We start from the raw sequence: 23,312 nt of genomic DNA, 5'->3' as shown, positions 1-23,312 counted from the left end.
CTCTGGTGATAAATTAGGAAAGCTGGAAGGAGAAGATTTTTTTATTTTCTTTTTAATTTCCTGGACAAGGTAACATGCAATCTGCAGGAGCCAAAAGTCACTATAATTAAATCTAATCTGCTTCTGTGCCAATGACCTAAACATAACATGAGTAATACTCCTAGATGATTAATATAGTTGCATCCATTATGTTTCTTAGCTCCTATTCAAATACCAATTGATGAAATGATTAGTAAGAGCACTTGATGAGTTTTAACGTAATGTATGAAGATGTGTTATTATGCATGAGATAAAAGACAGACTAAAATAAACACTTCCAGTTTTATACTATTAATTTAACATAATACTATGTATGCAAAATATAGGGCAGTTCAGTAAATAAGTGTGATCTCCTTTCGCTGTTAGCTTTAGAGCCCCTTTTAAGAAAATTTGGTCGTGTTGTACTGCTATATTGGAGGCTGAAAGCTGTTTAGTTTCTGAAAGCCAAAAGTGCATGTTATGACTTTATAGCATTCCTCTATTTTTCCCCATACAATCCATTTTCTACCTTCTCAGTTTTATTTTAGGATCTTATTACAATATCCCTCTCCTCCCTCTCTGAGCCTTATACCAGTTTCCACAAATAAACCAGCTCTGGTGTATGTCTTCCCTGTATTATCTTCCTCACATCTAGAAATGGTGCAACTACCATTTCTTTCCTGTCTGCAACAGGTTTCTTCATTTTCTTTTTTCACATTAAAGGTTCTACATTCACATCCTAACAACAGGACCCCCTAACCCCTTGCACCAGAATTTCCATGCATCCGTCCTCCCTTCTCTCATCTCCCCATCATAAAAAGGACACATATTTAATAGCGTTAGTTGTCAGCAACCTCCAAAGAGTTCTTTATAGGACCTGTATTATTAACTAGTAATCAATGGTCAATAACAAATATTTTTCAGAATCTTGACCATCTAGAACTCTAGGCAATCTCAATAAAAACATGAAATCTATATAACTCTCGGTCCTCAAAAGGACAAAAATGTTAGGCAGCAAGATGGAAGAACTGTGGTGGAGGAGGAAAAAGTAGTGTACATAATAGCAGCAGGATGAAGATTTTCTCAGTAGAAATCAGTCTCAGGGTAAATGTGAGTTTGGAGAATAAAATGATTCCAGGTATTCCAGGTACATGAAGTTTCCTTGCAGCTAAATTGATCAAATTATTATTCATAGCCTCTGCAGGTTGGTTATAACTGCCATAACTATGAGATATTCTTATATTCTTACATTAGCATTTTATCTACTTACCTAAATATTTACCTAGCTCTCCTGTTGATTCTTAGAAACTTGTGAAGCTTCTAATACAGCTGGTTTGTTTACAACCTCTTCTTCTATTATCTCCTGAATATTATTTGCAACCAACACTGCAGTGCTTCTCAAAACCATTCCACAAAGCATTCCAGGGGAAAAAAACATCTATACTTCAACTTGCATTGTTCTTCAAGTTTAATTGTTTTCATCCTTAAACTATAAAATCTCTGGAATACATACTTACAATGCCTCTAATTCTTGAGACTATGTTGTGTGTTCTGAACCCACAGTATGATGCACAATTCAATATGTTCTGAAAAGAAGGCTCTCTTCTATCACTTTTGTGAAAGCACAGAAATCTTACTTACAGGGTGTTTTGGATCAGTCTCAGTGGAAAAATTGCTAGGATTGCTGTTAACAATTTCTAGTTCCAGAGTTTCATGTGTAGGATTGAAGAGAGGTATGTATATACGAGCCCATCTGGAAAAAATACATATATGAAATGACCATTAATTAAAAAGCTTCTTCCATTGCATTTTATTATTCATCACTTGTTTTCTTTCTTGAAAAACTAGTACTTTTAAAAGAAGAATTTTGGTTTATTGCATTAGCATGTTTCCACTAGTATGGACACATATTTAACAGCATTAATTAATATTATTAATAAAGATTAATAACACTAAAAACTGGTAGCAATAACCATTCTAATACTCGGGTCATTCATAAGGGCAGAATTTGTCTTGCTGTACTTCAGTTGCCAGGAAGTTAGTTTAAGTTAGTTGCTTAAAAGGACTGTAGCTCCCTCGATACCCAACAAGGAGAAAAATATTTTCAGGGAGAATTGATCTTAATGTAGATCACTAAGATCTGGAATCACTTTTCATGGTCTACAGGAGGAGCCTAGACTTAATGCCTTAAACTTGATGCCTAACTTTTCGATAGGAGGATGTGGGAACGAATCCTAGTGTCTCCGATACCACAGCTTCACTTTTATTCCTAGGTTCCAATTTGCAGATTTATGTCTTGCCTTTCTTTCCTTACTTTCTGTAGATCTAACTTTGGAATAAAACATTTTAGTCAAACCGATAATTCAGAGTGCCAAGGCCAACAAAAAAATTTGGTTCCATAAAGTAAAATAATTTTAAGTATGTCTTATTATTCCGTAGTCTATCCATGGACTCATAGTCTGCCTCAGGAAAAGCACTGGACAGAAACTAAAGGTAATCAGATAAATGCTATCTGTAACTCCTTTTAGTCCAAGCAATGGTTTACAGGAAAAGCTTGTAATTAAGTGGTGCTGCCAATAGCTTTTGATGTAGTGCCACTAGGCAACCATTCTTCTTGATCATCTTGTAACCCTGAGATCTCAAAACAAACTTAGTGTTCCACACCGACCATTTCAGTGGAGGTTCTGCTTGCTTCCCTCCTCTTTCTTCCTCTGCATGGACTCAAATTCTGTTTCATTTTGTACAATTGTTGCATTGTTCATTACAGCATAATGGTAAATCATTATGTTGCACATGTAGATTATGTATTATAATGAGTATTGCGGCTGTCCCAGAAGAAAATTGGAGTATGCTGATTGCCTAAATGTTATGCTTTAAATCAGCTATTTTACAGACTGTCCTTCTTTATTTTCTAATTAAAGAATAAACAAACACAAGATACCTTCAATAAGGAGCACAATTTTCAAAAGAATTCATAAGACTCCCCAAAATTACTCTATTCTGATCAAAATAATATATTATTTGCCTTTAACAAAGATGTATGACCATAAATCACAATCTCGTTATAACTCCAAGGGACACAGAAAAAAGACTCAAGGTGAATCAGTGAAAACAGTAAATAAGAAAAGTCTGAAAAATTACATACATATATTGGTTTTGCTGTAATTTATCTACCTAATGGATATTCCCTCTAGTCAAAGTTGTGGCAGGTCAACTGCAAGATTGTTCCGCATATTTATCCTCTGGAAAAAATTAGTCAGTTAATCATAGCTAAATCAGTAAGGAGAAAGAAAATATAAAAAGCAACGTTCAGAAGAGAATGTATTTCAGTCCAGCCTTATGACTGTAACTTCAGGCCCTAAAACTTGTGTGCAGGCAGGCTCCTTCCAACATATGCAGTGATATAAATCCCCAGCAGCTGAGTGGCAGACTTGGGTTTGACGAACACTGTCAAAGCGTTGTATCCCTGAGGTCTCAACAGCAGACAGTAGAGAAATACCAGGAAACTTTCACACAAGAACTTCAGATTCACTTGATAATTCCCATTTGTCACATTTACCATCTCTAGCCTTTATTTTTTTTGTCTTGCCTCTTTCACACGTAATGCTTTGTCAAAGCAAAAACTATGTTGGAATATCTGAAATTTCAGTAAGCCGCTATTTGACTGTTAGAGGTTCTTCATGTGATCAAAATCCATGCAGAACCTCTGCCACTCCACACCGACTGACTACTGTGGTTATGCTAGAAAAAGTTGTGTATGACAGTAAATCCAAGACCACTGTGAACACCACTGGACTGACTCATCCTCAATGACTCCACTGTGGAGCCCATAACAGGATGGATAAATGACGATGGAGAATACCAAGGAAAAGGTTTCCTTGTTTAGAGGCATATGCTACAGGATGTGTTGAATCTACCTTGACAGCAACAAAAAGCAGATCTGACCGTGATAAACCCAGAACGTTAGGGTATCTGAAGAAGGATTTAAAGATAAACTGTTAGAATTTGTTTTCTCTTTCAAGAATTGGTTAGAAGTCGATTCTAAGTGTATCAATGGCTCCTAATCCAGTTCCAAGTGATAGTTCAAGGACATAATTTCTTAGATTTTTCAGAATGATAGCAAAAAGAATGCAGTGAGCATATAATGAAAAACATTATTCTCAGAAGGATATCATATGTGATAATGCTTCTTCTGCATTCAAGGAAAAGGTGGTAGAATGGAAGTTAGTCTCCTAAAGAACTACAAAGCTTCACCAACCAGAAATGCTTCAAACTTCTTAAGACAGTTACAGTCCACGTCTCTGGGAACATAGCAAGGAAGCGCACCCATTCATAACAAAACAAAACAAAAAATTTCATACCTTTCTTAAACAGACAACACATAAATGTCTACCTGCATTGCCTTTACATATTCAGCATACATTAATGCAGCCAATTTACTTGGACTATCTCATCTTTTTAGTAGGTAGGGTAATTCTCAGTAATTTAACTGTAGCCTCAATGCCATCATCAATTGCCATTGTCCAAAATTTTGCACTTCAAGATGAGGACATTATGTTGATGACATAATAGAAATACATTTCTGGAAAAAGGAGAGTGTTGAAGGAAATAAATGATCAAAAAGCAAGAGACTTTAAGAAACCAAGAATATGGCAGATACTGCAAACAGAAAAGGAAGAAGTTTGTCAGGTTTTTTACGCTTTTTTATTTTATATATATATATATATATATATATATATAAAGATACATGAAAGAGACTACTGTTAATTTCTTGTTATACATTATTGTTGTTGCTGCTGTTGCCACTAATTAAACTAAATAGTACTTCTTTGTTCTTCCACCGCTATCTGCCCAGGGCAGATGCAGATGAGTTCATTTACATATGCATAGGAATTACAACATGCATCTACTTGTAAAGTGAAAAGAAATTTCATTTGAAAAAATAAAACATGGAATCCAATGAATTTGAGATGGTAGTTTTGAGAAGCAAGTGTTGTAGTTAACGGAGTTAATCCTTTCCAATACATGTTTTATTTGCAGTAGGAAAGGATGACTTGCCATTCTCGGCCAGATCACGTGTGCATGTAGTTCACAGGTAGTGAATGCTGGAGAAAATTCTGAATGCCAGATAGTGTGAATGAAAACTTAAGTGATTTCTAACTCCTAACAGTGTCAGCCTGTATAGTAGAGAAAAATTACGTTTTTACTTCAGTCAGCCCAGAATTTTAAACTAAAAACCAGGAAAAGGAAAGCCCTACTGATTTCCTTAGGAAAATATAGTAACAAAGGCATTGCCAGTTAACTCTGGTCCTTGCATCATCCATGAACAGCAGAATATATTCACTCACAGAAATTTAATCAGGTAAAACTTCATGTGGTACTCTCTAACAACATTTTTTGCTCAGTCTGTAACGTATATTAATTAGAGATTTAGTCAAAGATAATGCATACAGAAGTAAGTGGGATTTAGCATTCAGAAGAGCAGTGTGTCCACAGAACCTACTACTAAGCAGAGGTAAGAGGTGGAAGAGCACTACTGAAATTCCGGCATTCTTGAAAGTCTTATCCTAAAAGTTTTGATTTCTGTCTTGAAAGTGAGAACTGAAAATTATGCTATGGAAATGCAAGATGAAATTTTGTTGAAGGAAAACGAGAATTGGGTTCATTTCTCTGTCTGCTCTAAGTAGCTCATTTTGTTAACACTTGCAGTGTTCCAACCATGTCTAGCCCCAGGATCTGCCAGACAGAAGTTGTATTACTTTGCCATTTCTTGAGAGGCTAAAAGAAATTGATAACTGGTGTACAAGCATTTGTAAAGCAGGACTGTCAGATATATTCCTAGTTCCGAAAGAGAAAAGAAACAGAAAATAAAACAAACCTACAGAACTCTGTATTATGGATCTTTATGATTACATTCTGCAGTTTTTTCAGAGTGATTTCTATATAAAGACTTCAGAGGAAGTCTACATATAGGCTACATTTCCATTTCAATTGTTTTTCTGCAAAGAGAATTTCACCTATCTACACATATATCTATGAAAATTATCTGTAAAGTACTATAGTACATATGCAGCACTATTCTGGCTTTTTGATGCAAATTCTTCATCTGTTTTCCATGATACTTCGAACCAGTGACAAGGTTCAGCTCTATGAACTACATACTTACCTTCCAAGCTCACATTCTATTTCAGGTAGATTAGTTGGCAATGGTTTCTCTACAATCAACTTCAGTGCGTACCAAAACTCTCCAACCATATCTGACAGAAATATGACACTAAAAACAGATACATAAGCTCAGTATGACACAGCTTTTGTGCAGACAATTAAAAATGTACAGGTTAAAATTCAGGAAAAACCTAATGAGTTCAACACAGTGACTTCTTTAATTAGCTCCCAGTTTTCCCATAACACTTCTTGCTGGTATCTGAATTCAGCTACCAAACCTAATAATATTTACAATTACTGATGCGACAAAATCACTTCTTCACCTTTCTTAACTTTTAGCATAACAAGTTGTTTGTTGGAGTTTTGTTTGTTTGTTTGTTGCTTGGTTTGGTTTTGGCTTTTTTCAAAAATATAACTCAAAAGCATTTCAACTGCTAACTTGCAAGAGTAAGCTTTAATTTTGCCTCAATGTCACAGTATTTTCTTTTTAGCCATTTTGAACTCAAAGGATAAAGAAATAGAAATAGTATTCACTGATTTTAAAAAGGAAAATCTTTTCAATCTAGTGATGAAAACTGAGGAATAGGTTTAGACACATTTATATGAGCATGCCAAAGAGGTATGCTTCAAAGGAATATTCAATATACTGTTTTGATATTAATCAAATGTTGTCATGACTGAAAATTGCTAGGTGAGATATGTACAGCAGTATATTTCTGTGACAGACATTCTAACACACTCCTTTCCTATTATGGATTTCTTTTTCTATTTCTTGTTTTTTTGAGGAGAAGAGTCATAATAAAATCAAACCAAAACACTGTAAGCGTAGAAAAACTTACATGAAATGCACTGTGCAAACCCACGACCCACTAAGGATCAGTTCTTGCTCTAAATGATAGATAACCGTGTTCCCTGACTTTACGGTTCCAGACTATCCTCTGTGCCAACAGAGCCTTTAAAGTGAGCATAAAACAGCTTAGGAAAGAATGATCCATTTGAAAAGGTACACCTGCCACAAACACTTTTATGACACTTCTTCCCAGCTGCTGCCATAGCAAAGGAAACAGAGCATGGCTTCAGAAAAAAAGATAATAGTGTGGATGTAACGTAGAAGAACCTCTGTGCAGCTGTAATTGCAGTCCTTGGGAGCTATTGCAATTTAAAGCAGCTATTAGCTTTCTAGTACAGTACTGCATAATTGTATTGAATACGTACAGGTGTGCTTTATGTCACCTTTGTATATATTGCCCTAAGTCCCAGCCCAACAATCGGCCGAGCCCAAAATTTTGCCAGTTAAAACAAACCTTTATTTTATTACTTGGAAATTCCGCACTTGAAAAATACCAGAAATATTATCTAATATGAAAAAAAATGAGTTCTATTCTCATTTGCAGCTTCAGAATGTGTAATTTCTACAAATTCCCACAGAAAAAAATATTTACCAAACTGGTAAGAGTACTAATTTTTATAAAAACAGTATTGCTTGAAAGTTGTATTCTACAATGATACCTGCCATTATTCGGGTCTTTGGAAAAATCAATACAAGCAAACTGAACAAAACTTTGAAATACATGGATTTTGGCTTTGTAAATATTGGGTCTTTGAACATGTCATCTGTCTCTGCCCTCCTCGTAAACCACCACCTCACCCTCCTCCCCATCCCCATATTTTTGCCAGTCAATTGATACAATTGAAAAACTGGGAATTGATTTTCAATCAGCCCTTCGACTAAATAATGCTTTGCTAACCAAATTCCAGGAAAATAAGCTTTGTATTTCTGCACTCTTCAGTCACTTGCTGAACTGGTTTAGCTGAAACTAAGACCAAGAGGTCATCTGTCTTTGTACTGCTAATTATCATACCTGTGTGGTTTCATTGGGATTTCCAATGTAATGAAAAATTTGTAATTTAAAACCTCTCCATATTCATTTAGTAGATCATAGTTAATTAATGGAAGATCCTGAAGCTAAATGGATTTCTGTGAAGACTGTTGAAGGGTTCTTCACCTGGTTTTAGTTATGCTGTTATAGTTTTGTTCCTTCTCAGTAGAAAAAAAGAAAACCTCTTACTCACTTTATGGAACTTACAAACTTACAAAACCAACAATTCATCTGAAGTTTTCAGAGGGGACTTGTAATATTAAGTAAATTTCTAAAACATTGTTCCCTGAATTAGTGAACTAGACTAACTAGGGGTTATTCTACTGCCTGTCAGTCAGGATTTTCCCCTCAGAAGAAAGGTGCTGGTTGGGATATGATATATTTAAAGTTGGAAATTTTTAAAATTCCATTTATTGCCCATTATGTGGGATTTTTTAGGGTGATATCTACATCAAGGGACCGAGGTTTCAATGAAAGCAGTTCATTTATTAGTACAAGAGCCAGAACCACAAGTATCAAAACTCTGCAACTTACCTTTCATCCGAAGTGCCAACAACAGCTGGGGAAAACTTTAGTTGATATAAAAATTTTTGTTTGGGCCTAAGAGTGAAAGTCTTTTGTCCACAAAGTGATTGATTCTCCAGCACCACACTCAGCTGGAGAATTTTGTCTGCAGGATTAGTGATGGGAATATGAATTTCAACAGTATCCTAGGAAAAAAAACCCCAACCAAACACAAAATTAATTATGAGCCATTACACATAAAAGATCTTTCTCAAACATGTGTAAGATGCTTACTTATGATTTACACATATGTGAACACAGGCTGCACCCTTCTTTAATGTGTGAGCTAACCCAAAAAAGAGAAGTTGCAGCAAGCGACATTTCAGTCAATCTTCAAATTGTAAACTCTTTAATTCCATAAATAAAGAAAAGTTCAAGTCTTCCTGGCCGGTCTGTATTCTAACAAGCTAGTTCACCTTCCAAGATATGGCTGGGGCTTGCCAAAATACACCTTACAGGCAGACCTGCCGTAGTCCTAACCAGGTAAAGCCTCCAAGCCATCTCCCAACAGCCAAGCACAGACAGTTGAAAATGTCCACTTTGCAAGTTGCCAAGAGATTCAGGCTGAATTCTGCACGATCTGTTCCTCTTAATTTTTAAGTTACACCATAATACTTGACATTAAAACACCACCACCACAATAAACATTTCCTCTCTCGTTCCTTTTCACCATTTCCTGTACTGATAGTCTCCAGAGCTTTCTGTTTAAAGTCTATGAACACTCAGGCAAGGATCATCTTTTATTGACCATCTGGAAAACATGGTTTCTATTAAAGATGCATATTAAATTCCAGTTACTATAATAAAAGGGAGCCAAACTATGGCCTGATTAGATAAAGATGCATACTTTACACTTGGAACACCTTTAAGATGTGCAGGAATTGGGCAGAGGCAGTTCACTCTGCACATTGCCTTCTCAAGCAGCCCTTGAAACACTCCTATATTTCGGCAGTGTTCCAGTGACCCCCTTCTTCGCTATAAGGTTAAAAACTGTGTAAATCCGTCTTATGTACCCTATGTGTGTAAACATCAATACGCTTTATGAAATGAAACACTTTAAACAGACAGGAAGGAATATATTAATGAAGGAAGTCCACTGTCACAATCCAGGATGCATACCTGCAGTTTAAAATACATATGTTCTATTCATATATGTTCATCTGTATAAAATATGCAAAATCCAAAACCAAATATATGTATTTATTTCTCTCTAGCCCTATTTTGATCTCTTTCCTTTGCCCTAACCAAGCAGTTTATTTCAAAATGCAGGTGTTTGGGTTTTTTAACATATGGTGATTTGGTTCTTACAGTAAAATTTTGCCATAAACTTTTTTGTAAAAGTAAATAATTCAAATTGCAATATGAAAGGAGAAAAAGATAAAATATCTATTAAAATTAATAAAACGCTAAAAACTGAACATTAAATACTTTACAATCCCACAAACAGCTGCCTCACTCTGCTTTGAGTCTGCCTATGATTTGCTAAATTTCTATATATTTACATTTATAGAAAATGACTATTGGAACACACATAAAACACATTTAACGTTCTACAGATGGCAAGATTACACCAACAATTTAAATCATTCAAGTGCCTTGCATCAGTAAGATGGGATTTAAACTTGCCATAAAATATTTTAAAGCTCAGATTAATAGTTTTTACTGGTGTAAACAAATTTCTAAATCTATCTACCATTTTATTGCTAAAGGCTTCATAACAACTATATAGTAAAATATCTACATGCTGTGTTGAAGAAATACTTTTACAGCAAAAAGGATATATGGACTGCTTATTTAGGAAAAAAGGAGCAATTATCAAAGAAACCTTTGTAACCTTGTACACAAAGGAGATTCTACATTGCCAAAGTTAGCTTACCGTAAACCAGTGTTCTCTTGCCACTATAAAATGAATGCCTAGGATTATGTATTTCCTTGGAATTTCCCAGGAAATTTCCTTGGAATTGTTATAAATGTTTCAAAGATCTCCTACTTCATGGACGGTAATAAGAGCAGATGTATATTTATCAACAGAATGTATATATAGTGTACATTTCTAGACCTTGATGGATTGTTGTGGAGGCATAGTACTAGGATAAATAACAAAATGCCCACACAATTGCCAAGAGTATTATTTTCCCTGAAAGTACCATTTTATCAGAAAGAATGCAAAGGAGTAACATCATAGGCAAGTTCCAAATGCATTTATAGTCATTAATTTAGATCCACATTTCAGTGTTGTGTTTTTTATAAACATTTTGACAGAGGAAAAATACAGAAGTTGAAAACAGAAGAGAATTAATCTCATTCCTCAAACAACTTCTTGTATCAAGACTGCCAGTGCCCAAGACAGAGCCATCCTGGTACAATATGCCATGTTTTTATTCCTTTAGAACTTGCTGTGATCCCCTTCCTGTCCAGTGCAGGTCATTTCAAACAATCTAACATAAGGTATAATAAAATAAAAGGAAATGTTAATATGAGATAACATTAAATTCTCAGCGGAACTTGAAAAAACAATTGACTGGTTACACTTTATCTTACACTAATAGCCTGAGCTTATGTATAGGTGTAATATTCCGTCCAGATTTTGCTTTAAAAGATGCTCACCATCATCAATTGATCTTTTGTGATATTATACCTGTTTGCTGAAATATTTCCCTGACATATTTTATACCAAAGATTTTCTCATCATACCGTTCTCCACATCCTTTTAGCAACTAAACCTAAAGGATTTAAGTCCATAATAGGTAATTTTACATTTTATTAATGTATACACGGCGCTGAACTACCAACTCATCCTCCTCTAATTTCAACAAGGTAGCTTATAGGAAGATGGACACATTCTAAAATTACTGTGCATAACACTCCTTTGTGTTCAAACTTCTGTAATACTCCTAACCATCATCAGGTGTCTATAAAAGCACTAGCTGGCCAAAGTTTCTGAGACTAACTACACTTCTTAATGCTTTAGAACAATTGTTTTCAATTAAAATCCAGTTTCATTAAGGAGATGACATTCACTCTACATTTGTTTGCAGCTTTTCCAGTCCATAGACCTCGAGGAGAAAGCATTTGTCCTTGTTTCCACGTTTGCCAGGCTGTTGCTATAGAAGCAAACTGTCAAGTCAGGTAAGTGGTACGAAAGTTCTTTTGATAGGCCCTGTGAGATAATGCAGCAGGAGTTCTTCCCTTTGTAGGTCCTTGTCCAAATCCTTGTTCTTCTAGATTGGCAAGTGCCTCCTTTCTCTGTGCCACACCTGATGACAAGCAGGAATGTTGCTTACTCAAAGAGTGAACTTGCAATGGTGGCAATATTTTGGAAAAAGTAGATCTTGGCCTTCTACTGTAGGCTCAAAATGATTGGAGCTTTCAGGGTCACCATCAGTGTGTCTGTATGTCAGTAGCAGGAGTTGAGCTAGAGTCTCCTGTTGTATCCTCATGATTATTCATTTCTCTTTCTTGGAACGAAAGAGGCTCAGGTGAGCTGGTCAGCAGAGTTAATGACAGAGTTTCAGGGCCATGCTGAACACAGTTCAGCCCAGTTTGGTCAAGGTACTTTTGGAAATCAGAGCTGGCTCTTGAACTGCTTGATGCAACGTGCCTCCAACACTCACCTCACCTCACAACAACTCACACCTCTCCTCTCCACGTTACACTTCTAACCCAGCCCCACATGTGCACGCTCAGCTGGGCCTTACTCGCATTGATCATTCGGACACATGGAAGTGGGTCTTGAGGGGGTGAGTCCTTCCAGCTTCTTAGTCACTCGTAAGTTAATGGAGCAGATCTTTGTGAAGTGAACCACCTCCCTCACCATACAAGCCCTTTCCCCGCCTCCCTCTGTCATATAAACTGATTGCCAGGATAACCCTCTCCTTTCCATGTAGGGTTATGATGACAGAGAATCACAGCGGTATCTTGATATCGTATTTTCCCATTTTACTTGGTATATTTTTGCCTTACAAAATATCAACTTGCAAAAAGGCACCAACTGTTCACCAACACTTAAGTCTTTATCAGAACAGCAAATTGAACTAATTGAAATCTAGGACTAAACACCTTAAGCAAATTATATACTTTTAAAAGTTCCTTAGTAAGGAATCCATTCTTGTCACTATTACAGAACAAGAAACTAACTAGAAGAAAAAAATGTGCACAGGACATATAATATCAGAGGCTAATAATACAATGAGTTTCAGGTGTAAATTTACATATAAATTTACATACAGAAATCACACTGAATTGAATTTCTTCTAGCTGAAATGTGCATTAGTGCCTTAGTAATAATGCCCTAAAACAATAGATGTTTTGCAATAGATGATTGCTAAAAACATCTTTCTGAAATTGAAGGAAAGGAGGGGACCGCAAAAACATTACATTCTGCGACTGAAGCTATCTAGGATGTCCTTAGCTCCACCAAAAGAAATCATGCACATTGAGAAACCCACACCAAAGTGGTATTACAATAATCTTTAATGCATATAGGAAAACCTAATGAACTAAATAATATACACATATGTGGACTCCATGCACCCCAGTTTTGTCCATCTGTATAATGTTTCTGGTTTGGTATAGATAGATAGAAGAAGTTGGAGCAAAGATAAGTTGAATTACAAGAGAAATACTATGTTAAGATAGTTATAAACAACATGCCTGACAAGGGGATACAGACTGACTCAAAGTTAAATTAATATCCCAAATTCCCATAACTGAGGAAGTAGTAACTATGCTTACATCTTAATGAATATTCCTTTGCATTTGAAATCAAGGCCAGCTCTGAGTCCATGTAGGCTGAAGCTCAATAATATCCACATGAGACCACAGGCAGATTTCCTTTTCAGATCCAGCAGTGTGAGATGAAGAAATTATCAATTACAGCTACTTTTCAACAACCTCTGTAAGGAAGGTTGGCACTTCCAATGATCAGCTCAGTTGCCTAAGCCACTACGTACAGTAACATGGCTTATCAAAGCTGAATCAGGTTGGAGATTCTAAAAAAATATAAGATGCTAAAAAAATGTAAGAGTAGGTTAATCTCTTTCATTACCATAGCCAATCTGGAAGGAGATATTTGCCACTGCATTAATGTAACAAAGGATTGAATTAATCTTCAGAGGATTTTACAGGAAAAATAATTTACATCTACTTTGTCAACAACATTTTTGGAAAGCATGACTCAGCAACTGACAGATTTCAATACAGCTCCTATTCATCATTCTTATAGGTCACTTTGCTGTGCAGATACATGTAATATATGAGGTGCCAATGATGGAAGCCATAGTTTGAATCAAATCAATAGAGGTATTTACAGTCCTTGTTCAACAGGGCTACTTGGGATGACTGACACTTCAGTAAATCCAGGCTGTATCTCTCAAAAAGAGACATTTCTCTTTTTTTTCAGAATTCCCTATCTCCTTCACAGACTGTCATATCCACAATGCCAGAACAAAATACTTAAGGTCAGTATCACTCAATAAAAGCACTGGAAAGTGCAACATTTCTAAGTTCGAAATGTACTGCTCTTAGATAATGAAGTCAAGAGAGCTATCAGTTACTACTGCATTCTCAGAGACTCAGTTATGTCTCATGGAAAGGTAATATGCAATTCTTCTTCAAGCATGTCATGACTCAGAGATACTTGCCCAAAATGAGCCTCAGAGTAGTGACAGTCACCATTTGTAACCAGTTCTTTCTTTCAGGGAATTCAAGGAGATGTAAAATTTAGGATACTTTCCGTTTTGAAATAGCTTCTGAAATATCAGGTAGATAATTAGCAAAATCTGTCTTTTTCAATATTTTCTCTCTGATCTAGACTAAATCTTACCCACAGAGATCTTTGTGAATGTCAGTCAGGTTTAGTGTTTGAGCAAATCTTTGTCACTCTCTTATTTACCAAAAAAGGGCACTATTATCCCTGGACTCTGAATGGATACAGAACTACAAAGTTTAGTTCCTGAGCTAACTGTATTGACCCATATAGTGCTACAACAAACAGTTAGCTGCAGTTATTTTGTGCTGGTCTCACTGATTTGTTTTCAAGCATTATATGAAGTTACAATAGTGCCATAAATTCATAATTCCAATAGGTGAGAACAGACTTTGGAAGGCTTGGTGAGTGCTGATGATTTCTGCATATTCATAATGAAGTCAGTGACTCAAACATCAGAAATACTTCCAGGAACTTATTCTAAAAGCATTTAATTTACCCTATTAGGCATTGAAACTGATATTTGCACCATGGGCATACTGTCCTGGATTGAAAATTTGATGTGGTGAGGTTAGAAAGCTTCCCCTGGCACAGAACTACAAACACGACAAAGACCACATCAGTGGAATGCTGAGGTATCGGCTCGCTCAGAACGGATCAGGAGAAGGCAGTGACCAGCACCGCCTGTGTTCCAGTGCTTCAAGACTTTCAGAAATACTTGGTAAAATTAAACTTACAATCACCTATCAGAACCTAACGGTACTATGGTAGAATAGCAGTAACGACTAATTATTACAATGCTTCCATCAACTTTAATGACTCCTGCTACACATATGTGGAAGCAAATATTCTACTATGTGCCTCTACTCCCAGCTCGTGCTGGTACGAGCTAACTAAAAGCACCTCTTTACTTTTTAAAACTAGTAGCCAAGTTTGATAGTATTTAATTTTATTGAATTGTTATGACCATACTAATGAGATAATTTACATCTCGGCTACACCAACTACCATCAAGTTACTCAATCAGCAGAGTTAAAATGCTAATTAATCTGACTGCCTTAGATCTTGCACCTGTTGCAACTCTCTTATTCTGTAGGTCTAAAAAGAGATTTTAAAGGAGGCATGTTTCTTTGCAATTTGAAAGACTGATACCATAATTATCACTGGCACAAAACATATAGAGGTAGAGATAATTCTAGAACAAAACTGAAATTGTCAGGGTTTGTACTGAGAATAGCTTTTTCTTCTGAATTTTCCAAGAGTAGAAAATTACAAATAAGTTCATATTGACATATTGAGCTAAAAACCTTCCTCTCCCAAATCCTAGACTCTTGGTTTTTTAAATCCAACTTTTATTTTTGGCACATGTCTGCAGTCTCAGGAGCCAAAGAGTATCAGTATTATAATGCAAAGGGACTTTCTTAAATGTTCATAGCTTTTCTGAAAAACAGAAATATATATAAAACTGAAGGAGTAATCTCTGTAAGAGTTATCCAGTTCTATGCCTTATTATGACTTCAAAGATCAGATAAACTTTAAAAAGAAAACATCCTCATTGTTAGTTGTTGCTCCAAGCAAAGTTAACTTTTAAATCCTCAAAGTTTGCTCACACATTACTGTCTCACATAGAACAAATGCTGCATTATTAATTTGTTCTTCCATATGCGACATACTAGAGGTATCTGTATTAGCAATCTGTCCTGCACATTCCCTTAGTCTTTACTCTAAAAAAGTAATGCAAGTTCACTATAGCACAAGCAATGTTTTTTAATAGTATTAACATCAAAATATATATCATTATTGACCGATATCTGTTACGAGAACCTCTGAAAGAGCTAAAATTAGAGCAGTCGGAACCAAGGGCCACCCTTGCATGTCTCCGAGTCTCTCTATGCAGCCCGACTAGTTCTGCTGTCACCCAGAAAGCAGCCTCTCCCTCCGTATGGGGTGGCATGGGAAAGATGTGGAAAAAAGTGACTATTAGAGAACTGTAGATTATAAGTAAAAATATAAAGCCCCTTAAATACTGATGTTCCCATATTCCTGTGTGCTCAGTTTTGAGTCCCTGGCAGATCATCTTGTGAGGGAAAGGACTGCTATTACAATCACCTCAAATATACTTTTTTTGCCATATCCATGTATCTGGACATGAGCCATTATTTCATCCTAAATCTTTTATAGAGAAAAAGATATCCTGCTGCGATTTCAATTTAAATCTTGGGTAAATATTAATGAAGTGTTTCTCAATTGTTACATTCATCCTGCAGTCACCATCTGCTGTGGATGGATCACCCAGAACAGACTGCTGCATTGATTTTTCTAGAGACTGCCAAAAAAAAAAAAAAAAGAAAAAGAAAAAAAAAAGGTTTGAAGGCTGGAAAGAGCTGGAACCAGTAATGGAAACACCCTGCCTATTCTTAGATCTGTATGTAAGCATCTTGCTAAGTGTGAAGACTGTGACAGTGATCTTTTAAAATCACTGCTGAAGAGTGCAGAAGCAATGCATTAGTGGCACAGATCTGGGGGCCATTACAAGCGGCAACAGTGGCACAAGTTTCAACCCAGCAAGAACAGCTCTGGTGGAACTGGGGGCGGGCAGCATATGTTTCAGAGTTGCATTACCAACTTTTGAGTACTCTTGAGGCTCTCGGGGACTTAGAGAAAGGGAAAGATTTGGCAGAGGATAGACAAAACGATTGTCTCCGCACTTATGTGGAAACCAAACTCAATCCCTTCCAGGCATTTGGTTTTATTAAAGCAGAAACTAATAATTCACCGTTCAAAACAGACCTTCTCCTCTGGCTTACCTCCTGCTGTACAGAACCTGCTTGGAGCTCAAATATTAGATACTTCCTCTCAAGACAGCCAACACTATTTTTCAAATATATGGTTTAGAAAGTCTCTTGACTCAGTGAACCAGCAATATACACTTAGAATTTTCTCCATGAAACAGACAACTGCTAAGGAGTAAGTGTGCTCAAAGCAACAACTGCCAGCCTTTTAGACATTTTACATAAAAACTTAAGAATCGGCTTACTTCTTGACCACTACATACAACCTGAATAAATCTGTTAGATGATTTGCAAGGCAAAGTAACTGTTACGGTCCATTTTTCTAAAAAATCTGGGATAATGAACCTGAATTTACTAGCCTAAATTCAGCCTCTGTACTACTGTTCCCCATTCGGAAATCCACAGTAAACACCAAAGTAAATACACTAACCAAAACCCAATTTATTAAAATTGTAAATTGTTACAATGTTGCCAATGGCTGAAGATACTTAATAATTATCAACTGGCAAAATTAAAAAATACGGTTGTTTTCTCTGCATTTAGAACTAAAAATACCTGCAAATATACAAACAACTCATAATAACTGAAAGTGTTATTTAATTAATGAATAATGACTATTCATGAACAAATTGTAATTTAGCTTTTGAAAGCATCCTGATTTCTCAGATTCTTCCTTTGAACTGTTAAAATTCTTTGTAAAGTATCCTTTCTAAATCCCAGAGAAATATATACATGAATAATTACTGATTACACGTTCACTATCTCTTTCCATGTGAAATGAGTAGTGCTAATTTTTACTCCACATTAAAATAACTTGAGATGGAATTTGTTCAATAGAAATATCTGCTGCAGGGAACAAACTGTATGACCTTTAGGCTGCTTTTACATGAATAGTTCTGGAGATTAAACCAATGTAGTCTCTATGCTCACTGAGACTTTACCTTCTCTTTAGTCTTCTAAGATTTCAGTTGCAACGATTGTCATATATCTTTATACAAGGAATTGAAATCAAGCAGCAAATTCATTTTAAAAAGACTGAAGAACAGTCCTCAGACAGTAACAGACACTGGTCCCTCCTTTCTAGGGAGGATGATGATTAAGCACGTGCCAGACATATGTCCATATAGTCACAATTACACAGTCATTCCTTACTCTGATTCAAATAGAAAAGGAAAGATCTGGATTCCTTTTTCAATAGGCCAAACCATCTAAAATAGGTAGTGGTTTAGCCTGAGGTAAAAATGTCAACTAAAATTGTATAACTTAAAGCAAGTAATTCCTGAGTTAACAGTCTTTTACAAACTTCAGCACAGCATCTGTTTGCAAATCAAATCTGTAATCAACTAGTTTCATATACTTACTTGAAGTTCCTGATTCAGATGTTGTTTGAAAATGTTTGTGTGGATACACTTGTTGCTTGTTGTAATGATGCCATTTAATTATCATTTGCTGCTTCAGAAGCTGTTCACACTATCCATAGAAAACCATCAGAAATTAACAGCTAGTTGCTTCAACCCATGTTCTAGAGATGCACAACTATAAAACAGTATTTGAATTTCACTCCAGCATTTTTAAATAGAATTCTGATCACAGGAACACAGAAATACTATTTTGGAGAAGCAGGGATATTGCTACATTTTGTGAGAGCAGTAGTACCCCTGCCAAATTAGCCTCAAGTAAAAAATACAGCTTCCTGTTATATAGATGGACAAACTTCATAGGAATGGAATGAATATGTAATAAAGATCCCTTCTTCCTTTTTCTTCGTACGACACAAGGAAAGCTGCGAGTTCTCACTATTCACTAATTCACATTAATCACTGAGGGGAAAACCAGTGGCATTACCACCAATTTTCTTGGCAACTCAGAAAAATAGCAGGACAGGTTTAAAGCTTATCCTTCTGCAGAAAAATTCACAAATCATCACTTTTAAGAGCCTCCAAACATAGTCTGAAAATTTATACATAACTACGTTTTTTGGAGAAATTCTCACTGTTCTTTTTCAGGCTCCTCTCATTGTTATTAAAAAAAACCCAACAAACCAAACAAAAAAAAACCAAACCCAACCAACCAAAAAAAAACCCAAACCCAAAACCCCCCAAAAAACCCAAACCAAAAAAACCTCCAGGCCTACGGAGTGTATATACAACCATGTTTTGCCTTGAGCTAAAAAGCTAGCACAAGTTCTACTGATTAGAAAGACAATCGTTACAGAGCTATATCCAGGGAACAGAGTTCAAACATTAAGTTTTCCTTTCAGTGATGTTACTTTAATGCCTAATTCACTAAGCTATACACTCTGTGCTCCAGATACCAGCTGTGAGCAAATTTTTTAAAAAAGAACTTCTTCTCTGGACTTGCTGTGTTTAATGGTTGAGCAAAAAAACTCTTGTTTTGATTCATAAGCCACAGGGCTAGGCACAGCAGTTATGGACTAAGTGACATAGTAGTTTAATTATACAAGGCTACTCTCTTCACTTCACAGTTATTTTTCATATATATGACCACTCATCTAGCATAGATGAAACACCCTTCTAATTACTTGGTTTAGATCTAACCTCACATTTTTGTTCAATGGCAGTTCGTGACAGCTCAGCTGTCATTTTGTGATCTACATTAGCTCCCTGCTGTTGTATCACAGAACTGATTCATGCATCTGTAGGGAAGAGAGGAGGGGATTAGCAGCTGCTATATATTTATCAAAGATTTTCACTCACATTCTAGTATTTCTAATAATTTACCCTCCTGTTGATAACTCTTTAATTTTTTTTTTTTTTTTTTTTTTTTTTTTTTTTTTTTTTTTTTAATGTGCTATACAAATACGTTCTGGTCTGAATTATTTGCCAAACTGCTTTTAGAGTGATTAATAATTACCACCTTGCCAAATTTGTTTTTCTTCCACAAACCATGTAGCCATGGTTCTTTTACAGAATGTTACTTTTTATGCTACCAATGGTTACAAAAGTATATTCTAAAAATTGGTCTTAGGGCATGATTCCTAACTTCAGGTTACTCAATTTCTGAGAACACGATCCAAGTACCAGCCATGTATAACAACATTCAGATTGCAGTTTAGCTTAGGATTTATGAAAAATTAAAGCACCACAGCTATGAAAACAGTGTGTCACTGTCTTCAACTGCCAAGTTACATACTTACAAAATATTCTTAGTTATATGCTTTAGACTTTTAATTAAATAAATAAAGGAGACACTGACACATAATTTAAATTCTCAGTTGGATCTACTTTAACACTGGTTGTATTTGTAACAAGCTTTCTACAGTATACTTGGCTATTGACATAATGCAGTTCCCACACAATGCAAACTCCTGTTAGAATAAACATGACGCAGTCGTCTTTGACAGGAAGAGTTACAAAGATTTGGGTGCTATGATCTATCTATATTAACATGTAGTGGGACACAAAAGGAGTAGACACGTGGAGCAGAGCAGCTGGCGGTGAGGACTCGGCATCCACACAGTACGAGCGCCCATGGATGTTTTGCTTATAAGTAGTTCTATTTCGCTCCCATGAACTCAGAAACCCATTAATGGTTGAAGAACATTAGATGAGCACCTGGAAAATATCCTCCAGTCAAGTTACACCCAAAAAAGATGCATTTCATGCATTCCAGGACAGCTGTGCGATATAAATGAAAGTGCAATAAGTGGGGATGATCAGGAGAGACACCCAAAAAACATGCTGTTGTTGTGAACTGAAAGGCTAATACAAATGCATCTTTCCTTCTGGGTTCCCTTCAAGTAATTAAACAAAAACAGTAGAGGTGCCAGGGAAGAGGCACGATCTAGAGAAAATTAAGACATCTTTTGTGCAATCCCTTATCGTTGTGCCTCTCTGTAAAACAGTTATGGATTTAAAACAGACTGACATCTCCCACAGATAGCTTCTACCTCTACAGTCCCCAAAGCATGATTCCCAAGTGCTAAAGATCTGCCATGATTTTTGAGAGGAGCCATTCCTTGAACCAATCTATCCTATGGGAAGAAAAATATCACCGAGTTGGCAAAGGTGCTACTTCTGACCTACAGCTTATAAATCCATTAGAAGGCAAAATCATTTCTGGAGCTGGGTGAGAAAAGTTTGAGGAGTAGACCCAGCAGAAGGACGAGTACGAATCCCATGCTGCTATCCATCCTTCCTTCTCAGTCTACCATCTAAAGAAGAGAGTAGGATTTTGGGAAGGGAAAAGAACATCCAAAGGATGGCTCCTCCTCTCTTTATACAGTAGGCTACATTGGGATAAAGTCAATCCAGTTCCAAACTGAACTGTTCCTTATCTGCTTTCTGACTTGCACTTCCAGATCTAGCTGATAACAGCCTGCTGCTTCTCGCTGCCTCTTAAGAGTTGCAGAACTCGGCTATTGACAAGTGAACAGCATTCTTGTGATCAACAGAAATGATAGTTCCACATGCTAAATCACAAATCTTTCTTGTAATCATACATGAGAAAAGAAACAGCCTGATTTTTAGAATTCATAATGAATTTGAAAGGCTGTCAGCTACTGATGAACAAGAGTCTCATTTAGCCTCTGCTATCTAGAAGTCACTAACAGAGTAAAACCCACAGAACTATTGAAATATACTTTAGAATTGTTTTTGAAGTCAAATATACATTTGAAAGTACACTTCTGCAACCTGTACCATCTCTACTGTTGCAGGTTTCTTTCCTTTGCCTTTGAGATTCATTAGACTGCCACGGGCTGGGCTGGACAAGACAAAATGAAATAAAAACACATTAATGCTTTCACCAAAGAAAAAGGAAGAAATTCCTGGGCAGGCAACGATCACAGAGCATACTTGCTCCCTTTTTCCCTGAACTAGCTTTTAGCTGATCTCTTTTAGTAGAGTTGATGGTCTTTGTCAGGATGAAATGCAACCTGAAATTTGCATTGGTGGAGGGGGAGGCCAAAGCTGACAAGTCTCCAACATCAATCTCCCTAACACCATGCAGAACAAACCAGAACTTCGAAGGATTTTTCAAAACAATAGAATAGGTAATGAGGCCTCACAAATCCCCAAATTTCCTTACTGGAATTATTTCCAGCACAGTGCTATGGAAATGTTTATACAAGTAGCACAACTGATGGTTTTTAACGACTGTGGGGAAATGTTCTCTACAGGCCAGCAGTGCCAACTGCTGGAACTGCTTCTCAGGCTAGACTGAAAAGCAAAAGACACCGACAAAAGACGCATGTACTTAGAATTCCTTTCATTATGACAGCTGGCAAAAAATAGAGTTTGAAGCTGGGTAGTGACCGATGAAGTTGTAAGGAAAGGTTGGAGGTGTTTGTTCTAAGCAGCGATAGGATTGACTGGGTTATTTCAGTATTAACAATACTTGATAATATCCCTCCTCTGAAAAATAGGCTTATCATCTAAGCACTCATAAGGGTTCCCCTGTTTACCAACAATCAAGGCAGGCAGGAATCCTTCACAGCTGGAATGCATCCTTACAACCTTTCCAGGCTTCACCAACTGATCTAATTTCTATTAATATACATAGGGCTTAGAAAATAAACCCGTGTCTGGCTAATCCCCCTCCATTTCAGTAAGGTTCTTCTCATTTCTGGAATGGTGATGAGTGGATTTCAGAGTGTTTTGTGCCTGGATTAGAAAAAATACCCAGATCAGCAAGCTATTGGTTTACTACATGAATCATTGCAATTCCTTATAAACTGGTTGATGTGTTCACTGAATGAGTATATTGCCTTGTTTCTCTTAGAGAAGTAATATATGGTTGTAGTCAAAACATTTGGTATTCAGGCAAAATAAAAAATTACCACTATTGTCAGAAGACACAAACTGTACACGGTTGACGGTACAATGAGATTTGTCACAAGTACTCAATATAAAAGCAGGAAGAGAAGGTATTTTCATTTAATAGAAGGCTGCAAAATATGCTTAACTGGTTATCATGTATTTCTTAAAGACCCCTTAGTAAATGTAATATATCAGGAATCTTGATTAATCCATCTATTTAATCAGAATATAACGATATAGACACATTCTTGATTAGAGGACTAGTTCGTCTTCTTAAGATTTTTGAGGTATTCTGTGGACATTCTCAAGTGTATGATACATATATAAAAACTGAATCACTCAAAGAAAATGCAAGCTCTATTTAAACTACATCCTAGTCCATTGAAAAATTCTAGCTTCTTGAAGA

The 23,312-nt window shown here is 36.3% G+C and overlaps 1 protein-coding gene across 1 annotated transcript in view; it reads right to left on the bottom strand.

The window, feature by feature from the left end:
* CFAP47 (cilia and flagella associated protein 47) overlaps positions 1 to 23,312 on the bottom strand; it is a 347,638-nt gene that overhangs the window by 89,985 nt on the left and 234,341 nt on the right. The window contains 3 exon segments of the mRNA XM_049834739.1: positions 1,660 to 1,771; positions 6,185 to 6,292; positions 8,598 to 8,773. Of these exon segments, the coding sequence (XP_049690696.1) occupies positions 1,660 to 1,771; positions 6,185 to 6,292; positions 8,598 to 8,773 (396 nt within the window).

Source organism: Accipiter gentilis, chromosome 32, assembly GCF_929443795.1.
Source record: "Accipiter gentilis chromosome 32, bAccGen1.1, whole genome shotgun sequence".
NCBI lineage: Eukaryota > Metazoa > Chordata > Aves > Accipitriformes > Accipitridae > Astur > Astur gentilis.
The sequence above is the reverse complement of the archived record's forward strand: the minus strand, read 5'-3'. Positions and strand labels throughout refer to the sequence as shown.